At 36.2% G+C, this 13839-nt stretch overlaps 2 protein-coding genes and 1 pseudogene across 2 annotated transcripts; all 3 read right to left on the bottom strand.

Moving 5' to 3' along the window:
• Positions 1 to 706: 706 nt before the first annotated feature.
• LOC113273693 (probable mediator of RNA polymerase II transcription subunit 37e) lies at positions 707 to 2711 on the bottom strand. The gene is made up of 2 exons (XM_026523333.1): positions 2492 to 2711; positions 707 to 2361 (listed from the first exon to the last, which is right to left on the bottom strand). The coding sequence occupies exons 1-2, from the start codon at positions 2709 to 2711 to the stop codon at positions 707 to 709; spliced, it is 1875 nt and encodes a 624-aa protein (XP_026379118.1).
• Positions 2712 to 4546: 1835 nt separating this feature from the next.
• Positions 4547 to 12610, bottom strand: LOC113273684 (annotated as a pseudogene).
• A 39-nt stretch (positions 12611 to 12649) lies between these two features.
• On the bottom strand, positions 12650 to 13216 carry LOC113273673 (heat shock 70 kDa protein 4-like). Its single transcript, XM_026523321.1, has 2 exons — positions 12994 to 13216; positions 12650 to 12771 (listed from the first exon to the last, which is right to left on the bottom strand). The coding sequence occupies exons 1-2, from the start codon at positions 13214 to 13216 to the stop codon at positions 12650 to 12652; spliced, it is 345 nt and encodes a 114-aa protein (XP_026379106.1).
• Between the last annotated feature and the right edge of the window lie 623 nt (positions 13217 to 13839).

Here is a 13839-nt window from a genome sequence, read left to right as displayed (position 1 = left end):
ATAGAAATGAAATATAATTGTTAGTTTGTACAAATATGGGAAAATTAGTGACAAGTAAAATTCAAAGTGTTATAATTTGGGGTTGTTTTAGATGTGGTGAAATATTTGGGTGGAATCACCACTTTGAATCATAATTGTGATTATCTGTAAAATTGTCAACAAATATTATTGTGACTAATAAAAGAATTTAATATTCCTAATTATTATCACGAATACAAAATTTAATAACAATTATAATTATTGCAGGACTTATTACAGATGTATCTGTGACCGAAAAATAAACTGTGACAGGTTGCACTGTACAAAATCCTGGTTTTGGTGTAGCGAAGGAGGGCAAGTAGGGGTAAACTCTGCGGAAGAAGCTGTAGCGTATGCTTGCCTTTTTCCTTTATCCAAAACAAAAAAGATGTACATTGCCGCTTGCACATATAGCACGCATTGTCTCTTTTGATATGCATAATTTACTCAGTATTAGCTGTTTTCGGCATATTATAATTATTCTTAAAGAAATAATGACAAGTATTAACAACATGTTATGAATTTATGATTATTCTTAAAAAAAAAATCGTTTTCAAGATTGAAGTCTGGATTTTTGATTGACGAAACAAGCATCTATCTATGAAGAGAAAACTGAAACTGCTACTAAAAACTGAATAAAGACACTAAGGCTCAAAAATTCATTTTACCCCGATGTTGCATCGATATCTTAGTCTCTTTTAGTTCTTTTTGAAGGTCGCCCATTCATTTTAGTTGGGATAGGCCTGCAAACTTTCTCTAATTCCTTCATTTGGTCGTTGATATCATCTAAGTCACCTAATTCATTGCTATTCAACCACTGGACGGCCTTGTTAATTGCATCCTCCATCTTCTTTTTACCAGCTGATGATCGTTTGCCACTGACCATATTCTTCATTTTGTCTACGTATTCCTCGAACGAGTTCCTTAACTGCACCTTCTTCTTGTGATCTTCATCTTCTGACTTGTATTTCTCAGCCTCTTGAACCAATCTCTCTATTTCATCCTTTGAAAATCTCCCCTTATCATTTGTAATCGTTGTCTGATTTTTGCTCCCAGAAGTGTTGTCTTCGGCAAACACAGTCAGTATACCGTCTGCATCTATGTCGAAGCATAAAGTCATCTTAGAAATACCACGAGGTGCTGGAGAAATACCATGAAGCGTAAAGTTACCCAACAAGTTGTTGTCACTAGTCATAGTTCTCTCGCCCTCATACACCTTAATTGACCACATAGTTTGATTGTTCTGGGTAGTATAGAAGTTGTTCTCTTGCTTCCTGGTGGGAATGGTGGTGTTTCTTGGGATCATCACACTCATGACACCTCCAATTGTCTCAACACCAAGAGAAAGAGGAGTGACATCCAACAAAACCAAGTCTTGCACCTTCTCATTTCCCTCGCCACTCAAAATAGCAGCTTGCACTGCAGCACCATACGCCACAGCCTCATCAGGGTTGATGCCCTTGCAAAGTTCCTTTCCATTAAAGAACTCCCGTAATAGGGACTGCACCTTTGGAATTCTGGTGGACCCACCTATGAGGACGATTTCATGAACCCTGCTCTTGTTCATCTTAGCATCCCCCAAACACTTCTCAACAGATTCCATACATTTCCTGAACAAAGCCATGTTCAATTCTTCAAATTTAGCACGAGTAATAGGCGCATGAAAGTCGACGCCTTCATATAAAGCGTCAACCTCAATGTTTGTCCGAGTAGTAGATGAGAGGGTTCTTTTTGCCCTCTCACATGATGTTCTCAATCTCCTAAGAGCCCTTGGGTTTCCACTAATGTCCTTGTTATGCTTCCTCTTGAATTCTTGAACGAAGTAACTTAACATCTGGTTATCAAAATCCTCTCCTCCAAGATGGGTATCCCCAGTTGTCGCCTTGACTTCAAAGATACCCTTTTTAATGGTGAGTATGGAAACATCAAAAGTACCACCACCAAGATCAAAGATAAGAACATTCTTTGCACGAACACTGGTTGCCTTCTTATCAAGACCGTAAGCAATTCCAGCTGCCGTTGGTTCACTGATTATTCTCATTACATTAAGGCCAGCAATTGTACCAGCATCTTTAGTAGCTTGACGTTGAGAATCATTAAAGTATGCAGGGACTGTAATAACAGCATTCTTAACACTAGTACCAAGATACTCTTCAGCAGTTTCTTTCATCTTAACAAGAACCATGGATGAGATTTCCTCCGCTGAAAACTGTATATCCTTGCCCTTGTAACTGACTTGAATCATGGGTTTGTCATTTAATCCAATAACTTTGAAGGGCCATAGGGTCATATCACTTTGAACAAAGCTATCGCTGAATTTCCTACCAATTAAACGTTTTGCATCTACAAAACAGAAAACAGACTCAGGAAAGATAGAACTTATTTTATTTGCTAATAATATACAATAATTACCAACATGATCACAAGATTGCGAATCTAAGAACATCGTGGAGACGCTAAAAAAAATCTTTACCAAAAACGGTGTTGATAGGATTCCCGGAAGCTTGATTCTTTGCAGCATCACCAATCATGCGTTCAGTATCAGTAAAAGCAACATAAGATGGAGTAGTCCTATTTCCTTGATCATTAGTAATAATCTCAACACGATCATGTTGCCAAACAGCAACACACGAATATGTTGTTCCTAAATCAATCCCTATTGCTCCTTCTGATCCTCCCGTTATTTCAACCATTATTATGATAATTTGAAAGAGCGAGAGTGGTGTTTATGGAGACAAATATCTGCAGAGGCAGGGATTAATCCCAAGGAAATTAGGTTGAACTTATTTTACCAATCCTAACCCCAAATCCCTTGTGCATTGATAACATAACTCTGTTACTTTTTTAGACTTTCAAAAAATACCGAAAAATCTTGTTATGTTCCAAAATTGGAACAGATAATAAATTTCACCATGCTGACATGGCAGTCATTGATTGGTTAATATGATTTTGTCGGTGTTTAAGTTTGAGTGCGAATTCCTTAAGGAGGGTATATTTCACATAGGGATGGCCATTTGCCCACCCAAACCCATCCCCGTGGATACCCGTTCCTATTGGGTAGGATTTTATCCGTACAAACGGGATTGGGGTTGGGTATGGGTAATACCCGAAATTAGTGAAGCGGGGATGGGATTGTAGATCCCGTCCCATACCCGTCCTGTATGTTCCCATTTAAGATTTTATATTTTTATTAATTATTTATATTATATTTAAACTAAGATATTATATTATATTATATTATAAAAGAAAAGGTAAAAGTATAATATATCATTAATTATTTATATTATATTTAAACTAAGAAATTATATTATATTATATTATAAAAGAAAAGGTAAAAGTATAAGATATCGTTAATTGTTATTGGGAATAGTAAAAAATCCGTCCCGTACGGATATTTCTTATACCCGTCCCGTCTCAGATCAAGCGGGTAATGGGAAGGGTGTGGTTTTTTTTTTTGAACGGGACAGTGACTGGGATACAAAATCCCCACCCCATACCCGCCCCATGATCATCCCTAATTTCACATTTCAATTATTTTCTAAACATAGAGGGTTAGGGTTGAGAATGGCGTGTACACGCTATCGCCAGTGTTAAGTCTGCAGTAGAATCATATGCAGTACATATATAGCTATATATATAGAAGATGCACTATATAGTCCGCACAAGTGCCTCCGTCTTTACTAAATACTGCACAGAAATAGATAGAAACTCCCATTTCTTGGCTTATGAAGACAAAGCAGGCAAGAAAACTGAGTAATAGCTTCCAAAACTGAAATGGAATGGCACAATTCCTAACAACGGAAGTTATGAAATCTAACCTTGCCTGTATACTTTTTTTTAGTTAATGAAATCTAACCTTTGAAGTCAAAATAAATAAATAATAAAAAAAAATCTAACCTTTGAAGTCAAAATAAATCTAACGTGGCTTATTGACACGTGTCTTTGCTATAAATAAATTCCACAAAATTTTATTACCAAATATACAGAAAAAGTGGATTTTTGGTGAAAATGGTGGTTATCTTAATTAGTGATATTTTATCCTTTATATTTTTGGTAATAGAATTTGTTAAAATAATTAATTGGAAAAACACATGTGAAGACATGATTTGTCCTCCATGCCCCCATCATAAAACGTCACCATCAAAAATTTACTCGTCTTGAAGCCTGGAAGTTTTGATTGATAAGACCAACATCAGTGCAGAGCAAAATTTAAACTATCACAAAAAATTTGATTATGAATCTAACAAAAAAGCTTATAAAATAAGTCCAGTACTTACTAAATCATAATTCCAAATAACCATATTTTGAACTCAGAATTATAAGCAAGTTTGTGTCAGAGATGTATAACGTATTCGGAAGAGAAGAAAATAAAACTTCAAGACTGCAACGCAATGAAAGTAGTTGAACGAAAGGCAAAAAAAAATGGAATCATGGGGTTCAACTCTGCATGGACCACCCTGCTAGTGCATCTTAGTTGTTTTTAGCTTCTTTTATTTTTATTTTTTTTAATGTCTGCTCATTATTTGAGTTATATAATAGGATTGCGTATGTTCTCCAATTCCTTCATCTGGTCATTGATACCGCTTAAGTCGCCTAATTCATTACTATCCAAACACTGGATGGCCTTGTCGATTGCAACCTCGATCTTTTTCTTACAAGCCGATGATTGCAAGCCATTCATTATACTTCTCATGCCGTCTATGTATTCCTCAAAGGAGTTCCTTAGCTCCATCTTCTTCTTGTGTTCTTCATCTTCTGACTTGTATTTCTCAGCCTCTCGAGCCAACCACTCAATCTCGGCCTTAGAAAACCTCCCCTTATCATTTGTAATCTTTATTTGATTTTTGTTTCCGATGTCTTGTCTTCAGCAGACACAGTTAATTTACCGTCGGCATCTATGTCAAAGCATACTGTTTATTTAGGAACACGACGAGGTGCGGGTGGAATTCCATTTAACTTGAACTCACCCAACAAGTTATTATCACAAACCATACTCCTTTCACTTTCAAACACTCGAAATGTATGCGAAATTTTATTGTCCTCAATGGTAGTGCAATCTTGTCGTCCCTTGGTTGGAATGGTGCTGTTCCTTAGGATCACTACACTCATTAAACCTCCGTTTACTGAATATCACGAAGAACTCAGCGACGGACCCAGGATTCTTAGTTAGGGTGTGCTAAAAAAATTCATGAACTATCAAATTTTGTTCATCTCAGGTGCAAAAAAAAATGCAATATATAACATGAAGTAGACCAGGCTTGTCCTCGCATTCTCCACCGTCCACTCTGCTTTTATGCGTTAACATCAAACTATAATGTATACCCCACAAATAGAGGACAGATGTATAATCATGTATGAGTCGTTAGATCTTCTTCAAGATTATACCCCACTCTGCTTGTCCTCGCATTCTGTTTTTGTTTGTGCTTCTGTCTTCTTTTTTTTTCCTTCTTCTTTGTCTTTTTTTCTTCTTCTTCTCCATTATACATAGATCTCAGAAAAAGAAGAGATTCGATTGATTTCGAGAACAAATTCATGCCTAAATTTGATTGATCTCAACAACAGCACCAAATCGTCTTCTTCTTCGAATTAACGACGAACCCTCTTACTATCAATTCTCTTCATTACAATTTCAATTCACTACTGTTATTAATGGTAGCAGCAAAAATCCCTAAATGGGTTTGTAGAACACGGTTTGGTCATCATAGATTTATGATCAAAACTTGTTTTCAATGAAGATTTTGAAATGAATTTCATATTTTTATGAAACTCCCAGCCGTGAATTGAGTTGGAGTAAGCAATACTGGATGAGTTGTGAAGAAGGTTTAATTGCAGATGATGGTGTAAATACATGAAAGAAGATGATGGTGTAAATACATGATTTTGACCAAGAGTCCCCGAATAACTAAAAGATAATGGTTTGCGTGGGAGTTAATGAAACATGAAAGAAGATGATCATGTGGTTATGACTGCATAACATGTCATTCAGTCGAGAAACTGTCTGCATAACATGCTTGCACTGCAGCACCGTACGCGACAGCTTCATCAGGATTGATGTTCTTGCATAGTTCCTTCCCATCAAAGAAATATCGCAACAGAGACTGAACCTTCGGAATTCTAGTGGACCCACCAACCAGCACAATTTCATGAACACTGCTCTTGTCCATCTTGGTATCCACCAAACACTTCTCGACAGATTCCATACATTTCTTGAACAAATCCATGTTCAACTCTTCAAATTTTGCACGAGTAACAGGCGTATGAAAGTCGACTCCTTCACAGAAAGCATCAATATCAATGGTTGTACGAGTAGCAGATGAGAGAGCCCTTGGGTTTTCACTTATGTCCTTGTTCTGTTTCCTCTTGAACTCTTGCACAAAATGATTTAACATTCTGTTATCAAAATCCTCTCCTCCAAGATGGGTATCTCCAGCAGTAGCCTTGACTTCAAATTTTCCCTGGCTAATGGTGAGTATAGAAACGTCAATAGTACCACCACCTAGATCAAAGATAAGAATATTCTCCAGACCAACTCGTGTAGCCTTCTTATCAAGGCCGTAAACGATTCCAGCAGCTGTTGGTTCATTGAGGATTTGCAATACATTAAGACCAGCAATTATGCCAGCATCCTTAGTAGCTTGACGCTGTGAATCGTTAAAGTAAGCAGGGACGGTTATGACTGCATCCTGAACACTTGAACCAAGATATTCTTCAGCAGTTTCTTTCATCTTAACAAGAACCATGGATGATATTTGGCAAAAAATATTTCGCTCCCAGTTCCAAAATCTGTAAGGAAAAGACAAAAACCCAAAAACGTAAAAAAGAACAAATAAAATAAAAACAAATAAAAACCTAAAAAAAAATATATAAAAACTCTTGCCTAAAGACAGGTCCGCGTCAGCGGCGCCAAAAATTTGATGTGTTTTCAAAGTTGTTGTAGATAGTGATAAAAGGGTTGTTTTAAGACTTGTGAAGGCAATGAATTTTAGACTTAATAAAAATTTAAAAAAAAAAAGAAAACTTATAACAAAATTGACTTCAAGATATTAGAAAACAACCAAGACACTGATTTCACTATTACACATGAATAAATCATGGTAAACAATCCAAAACTCTAATTATCTTTTAAGACTCTTATTTCTTAATTCACAAATAATCTGGAAACTTCTCAAAAATTAATTGTATCCTTAAACATAGATTATCTAAACAAAGCATAATCTATCTAATTGAATCACAACTAATGAAGAAATTTTTTTGCAAACAATTAAAAACTCTGCAAAAGCAGTGATTGAGTGAATTATAAATTATAAATTAGAGAGAATAAATAATTACCAATTATTCATGCGTAAATAGCTTCCTCATTGTCTTGGTCGTGAGAGAATTAACCGCTCATCATGTTGGAAAACCTCTCAAAGAATTTCATTGATGCTCAAAAATGGTTTACAAATGATGAGAATATGAGAAATACAATAAAACCGGGTTTGTAACAATTATAAGTGTTACAAATCAGGAACTACGACCCACAGTATGTGTCACTGATACTGTTTTTCTAAGACCCACGTTAAGCGTCGTTATCACTGTTGGAAAACGACTGTCTTTGACAGTCCGTTCTTCGTGTTCTTCAGAAATGCAGTAGAAGGAAATGGCAGCTCTGCAACTTTGGTGTTTAAGCTCTGTCGTGCTCTAGAACTCTCCCCAAACTCTTCGTCCTCTTATACAACATCCCAGCAGACTATTTATAAAATATGAGTTTTAAATGATTGTAACATTCAATTTTTCACTTTATTGTTTTGTTGCCGTATTAACTTTTTTAATTAAGAATAATAAAGTATGAGTATAAAATATGAGTTTTAAATTATTGTAACATTCAATTTTTCACTTTATTGTTTTGTTGCCATATTAACTTTTTTAATTAATGATTGTAAGGAAGGAAGTTACATACATTACATTTGTCGGATGTCTATGACTGGGATGAAATTGGGACGGTTGGATGCATCATTTGTCTTTAAAGATATTATCCGACCATCCAAGGCTCAAAAACTCTTTCTATTTTGTATTACAGATATTTTCAAAAATAAAAAAGAATGGTTTCGATTGAGACCAAGTTGTTCACAAATTCAGTAGTTTTCATTTTTGAGACAACCACGCAAAATGACTTAAAGAAAACAAAAAAAGTGACTGGACATTTGGGTTGTAAGGTCAAACACTATGGTAAGAAATATCCTTTAGCTATCTTTTATTTGAAGAGTAGCGAAATGCATCCAAAAGTCATCTCTCACTATGGGAAAAAGGCATTCCTTAGCTTAAAAAAAAGGAAACATAGTTTCCGTGCAAATAGAGCAAAACAGATATTGAGTATCCATTTACTAAAATAAAAGAGCTTTAGCAAAATAAAAAAAAATAAGAAAAAGAAAAGTATTAGCGTAAAGAAAACCAGAAAATGATACTCAGTATCCGTTGAATATTTCCTGGAAACTTTGTCTCCGTGTAATTTCTCTAGACATGCATGTCACCTCCAATGCATGCAATCAAGACTACCTAGCATTTCTAAAGAACTCCTAGTTGTGTTTTCAGTAGTGATTCTATTAACATCTATCTGAGTATATTTTCGTAGGAAAGTTGGACCAAAATGCTCGACTCCTTTCTTTCAAAACATTTTGAGATACCTACATGCGACTGTTTTGCGCATACTGATGTACTCATCTATGGAATCCGCAAGTACCCCATAATATAAATATTCATAGGACTGCAATAATCTTTTATTCTGTACTAAACCCTCGTGCATGTCATCAATCATGCTGATAAATCTCTGCAATAACCTTTGAATTGACGCTGAAAATCGGCATTAGAAAGCGCATCCATGATTAAATTAACCATGCATCAGCTTCTCGTGGTAACAATTTCGATCTCGCCACAGTGAAAACTCATTTTAGTTCTAAAGTTTCTCCGCCTTCTAGCCTCATTTCCCTCTTCATCCAATTGACGCAAAATCTCTACATACTTTTTTTTGTTCTTCTTTATATAAGGTTTCATCCATTCCCATGCCTTCCTCAGAAAAACCAAAATCAGCGATTGAAATTGAGAGAAAATTGATAGGAGAAAAGAGTGTTGTGATTTTGGATGATAAAATTGAGAACAACGGTGGTTGATGCAGTAAACGAAGAACTCAATCTTATCAAAAATGAAATGTATGTAACGGAAACAAGTAACTAGAACGCATGAGCCACGAAACATAGGCTTTCTTTTCAATAATTCATTCTCACCATGGTGCTCAACTCTAACTTTTGGTATGAGTTCATCAAATCACTATACGGAGAAAAGCCTATCCTTAAAACCCATACAGTGATTTGATGAACCCACATGAAGCATTTTGGATGGAGGGTGTAATTTAGTAATTATGAAGAAAAACGGGTGGGTCTTAGTAGTTACTAATCCTACAGGGTGTACAGGGGTGTAAAATTTTTTTGGAAGCCTGCGGTCTGCTGTGTACCGTCCGGGTCCGAAGGAGTCAATGGGCGCCCGACAGTCTGTCATGGGCTTATCCGACCTTCCCGATAATTATAATTGGACGGACCCGGATATTGGTTCAGAAATTGGAGCCCGGCCTGTTTGCCTGCCCGATAGCTTGTTTATTTACCCGACTCGACTGTCCGATAACATGAAATAAAGTGTTCTAGCGGTGTGATGGATTTCATTAGGAATTAAATTTTAAGTTTGGACAAATTATTGAGGTTGAAGAAAATTTGGACTTACATTTCACAGTAATGAATATGAATTGCTTAAACTATCATATGAACGAGTTAGAGATGTATCATCAATCATCAAGCCAAAAAAAAAAACTATAATAATTTCACAGTAATGAATATAAATTTCAAGTTTGGACAAATTATTGAGGTTGAAGAAAATTTGGACTTACATTTCACAGTAATGAATATGAATTGCTTAAACTATCATATGAACGAGTTAGGTTGAAGAAAATTTGGGCTGACCTGCCCGGCCCGATGTACACCCCCTAAGGGTGTATTTTATCAAAATCTCCAATTTTTTAAATTATAATCAAGCTTTGGCAAATGGGTGGGTGTTATAGACGTGCAACACCCTCTAGCCAAGGTTTGGCCTGCAAAAACTGGGTTCCCACATAGTGTAGAAATCTATGTTTTAATATTTTTTTTAAAATTAATATAGTGCCTGATAGTATAAAAATATATGTTTTAATTTTTTTAAATTAATATTATAAAAGAGTACTATAGCCAACCACAAAATTTAGTGCAAACAAGGTAAGGTTCTTAAGTAACTCAGCCAACTGAAGTTGGGTACACAATCTACAATCAAGACCAGTAGCCAGATGTTGTTTTAACTAAATATCATCCGCAGTATTGCACCATTAGGCTTTGACGATCCTGAATTTCCCATAAGCCAAAAAAACAAAATTATATCACATATAAAAATAATCATAATAACTCAGATTTCACAGTTTACTCCGACATCTCATCTTGGATATATCTAATTTCAGATTCACTCATACATAACTCCATTCAATCGGGCATTATTTCAAGATGTACTGAATGGCAGGTGGTAGAAAGAAGATATCCGGTCATGAAAAATTAATGTAAATTAGTTCATGTCCATGTAGCTGCTCATACATTGGGTAGAATATAACCTTGAAAATGAAAATTAAAAGGGACAGTTGAGTTTTGATACATATACACACGAGATTTTTGGTCGTAGGATAGATTTTTAGTCACACTACTGCGTTTTTATTGAATATACGGATTGAAACCTCCAAAATTAGAACACAACAAAGGTGAATTGCACACAAAACACAACCAGGAAAGAGTTTCAGGAGTTCCCTGATCACGGAAACATGCTTAGATTTCTAACTGCTGATAGCCGCCATCTTTTCGGTCATTCCGAAGAAAACTTAGGACAATGGAGACCAAAACTGCAACTCCCATTAAAACCAGTAGTACGCATGTATACTTCAAGATTTCCAGAATGAGTTTTCATATATTTGAAGCCTGGATGTTTTGACTGACGAGACTTAACTAACATCTATGCTCAGCAAATTGAAACCACCAACAGAAACAGATAACGAAATTTGAAACCAAGGCTTCGAATCTGATTCTTTTACAGGCTCAAACGTCGATTCTAACAACCATAAAAACATTCAAGTCTAACTACTCATAAGCAAGTATTTGGCTAAATGTATCACATTTGAGATGAGAGTACAAAAGACTTGGTAACAAAAGAAATACCAATTTAGTCGAATCCCACAACCAGCCTGCTGGTGCATCTTTAATTTTTGAACAGAAGGCAAAAAAAAGAAATGTTCAAGATTGATTTCTTCAATAATGGGTTACAGCTCTGCATGGACAACCCTGCTGGTGCATCTTAGATGATCTTAGCTTTCTTTGAAGGCTGCGAATTCATTTCACTTATGATAGGAACACAAATATTCTCTAGTTCCTTCATCTGCTCAATCAGATCATTTAATTCACATGATTCATTGTCTTCAAACCAGTGAATGGCCTTGCTGAGAGCAGCCTCAATCTTCTCTTTGCTAGTGGACAACTGCACGCCATCAATTTTATCCTTCACGTTATCTATGTAAACCACAAAGGCGTTTCTTAATTCCACCTTCTGCTTGTGCTTTTCATCTTCCAACTTGTATTTCTCAGCCTCTTGAGCCAATCTCTGGATCTCAGCCTTAGAAATTCTCCCCTTATCATTCGTAATCATAATCTGATTTCTGCAAAGAGGGGTGACATCCAACAAAACCAAGTCCTGCACCTTCTCATTTCCCTGGCCACTTAAAATAGCAGCTTGCACCGCAGCACCATAAGCCACAGCCTCATCAGGGTTGATGCTCTTGCAAAGTTCCTTCCCACTAAAGAACTCCTGCAACATAGATTGAACCTTTGGAATTCTTGAAGACCCACCTACAAGCCCAATTTCATTTACGCTGCTCTTGCCCAACTTAGAATCCCCCATACACTTCTCAACAGATTCCATACATATCTTAAACAAGTCCATGTTCAATTCTTCAAATTTAGCACGAGTAATGGCTGTATCAAAGTCGACTTTTTCATACAAAGCATCAATCTCAATGGTTGTCTGGATAGTAGATGAGAGGGACCTTTTTGCCCTCTCGCAAGCTGTTCTCAACCTTCTAAGAGCTCTTGGATTTCCACTAATGTCTTTCTTGTGTTTCCTTTTAAACTCTTGAACAAAGTAATTAACCATCCTGTTATCAAAATCCTCTCCTCCAAGATGGGTATCTCCAGCTGTAGCCTTGGCTTCAAATTTCCCCCCCGTTAATGCTGAGTATTGAAACATCAATAGTACCACCACCAAGATCAAAGATAAGAACATTCTTCGCACCAACACTGGTTGCCTTCTTATCAAGGCCATAAGCAATTCCAGCTGCCGTTGGTTCATTGAGAATTTGCAGTACATTAAGACCAGCAATCATACCAGCATCCTTTGTAGCTTGTCTCTGAGAATCGTTAAAGTAAGCAGGGACAGTAATAACAGCATTCTCAACAGTTGAGCAAAGAAAACATTCAGCAGTTTCTCGCATTTTACTAAGAACCATGGATGAGATTTCCTCAGCTGAAACCTGCATATCCTTGCCCTAGTAACTGACTTGAATCATAGGTTTCTCATCTTCACCAGCAATGACTTTGAAAGGCCATAGGGTCATATCACTCTGAACAACACTGTCGCTGAATTTCCTACCAATTAGACGTTTTGCATCTACAACCAACAGAAAATAGACTCAGAAAATGATCTGGAGATGCTAACTCTTAGACAGATTAATCTATTTATAACATTATCTAGCAAATGAGAGAACAATAATACAGTTAATCAAACAAATCCATGAGATTCCATTATACTAAACATCAGATATACATTCTTTTGATGAATCTGGAAATAATCAACATCAAAATTGAACTACAGCAGTTGAATAATCTTTACCGAAGACGGTGTTGGTAGGATTAACAGCAGCTTGATTCTTAGCACCATCACCGATCAATCGTTGAATATCAGTAAAGGCAACATAAGAAGGAGTAATTCGATTTCCTTGATCATTTTCAATAATCTCAACAGTACCATCATTCTTCAATACAGCAACACATGAATATGTTGTTCCCAAATCAATACCAATTGCTGCTCCTCCCTCTGTTCTTTCAACAACCATTTTCAATCAAAACACACACTCAAGAAGACAGTGGGCACTGACAGTATATCAGAAGGAGGAAGATTTGAGCTTTAAACCCTTTGTTTCAAAGTTACTCAAGATCTATAAACCCTCAGATCAGTTTTTAGGAAAGTAAACTGATTGAGAGAAACAATTTGGTCCGAGAGAGAGATTTAGTGAGACAAAATGATAAAACGGAGATTTTAAAGAGAGAGAAGGGAAAGATTAGACTGAAAAAAAATAGAGTTTAAATGAGAGAAATAGTGAGGAGGAAAATGAAGAAATTTGGGGTTCTTAGTGCAAATTTTAGAGACAGAGAGGGGAAATTTTTTATTTTCACGAGACAAGAAAATGAAGAGACAAGACGGGTTAATCCGAAGGATAATAGGCTCAACTCATTTTGTCTTGGGCGTTGATAACATAGTAACTTTTCAGACTTGCACAAAACTAGTCTACCGCTGCTTCCACCAGACACTGAAATCCCACATTCAGATATTTGGTTTTATCTGTGCATTACACAGATTTGGCAAATAAATAGAGAGACAGAGAGAGAGAGAGAGAGAGTCTAAGGAGTTTGATGATTGAGATTAGAGAAACATGCTTAGATTCCTAGACAGCAGGGG

The sequence above is a fragment of the Papaver somniferum genome, chromosome 1, assembly GCF_003573695.1.
Source record: "Papaver somniferum cultivar HN1 chromosome 1, ASM357369v1, whole genome shotgun sequence".
In the NCBI taxonomy this organism is placed as follows: domain Eukaryota; kingdom Viridiplantae; phylum Streptophyta; class Magnoliopsida; order Ranunculales; family Papaveraceae; genus Papaver; species Papaver somniferum.
Note: the sequence above shows the minus strand (reverse complement) of the source record. Positions and strands in the feature narration are given on the sequence as shown.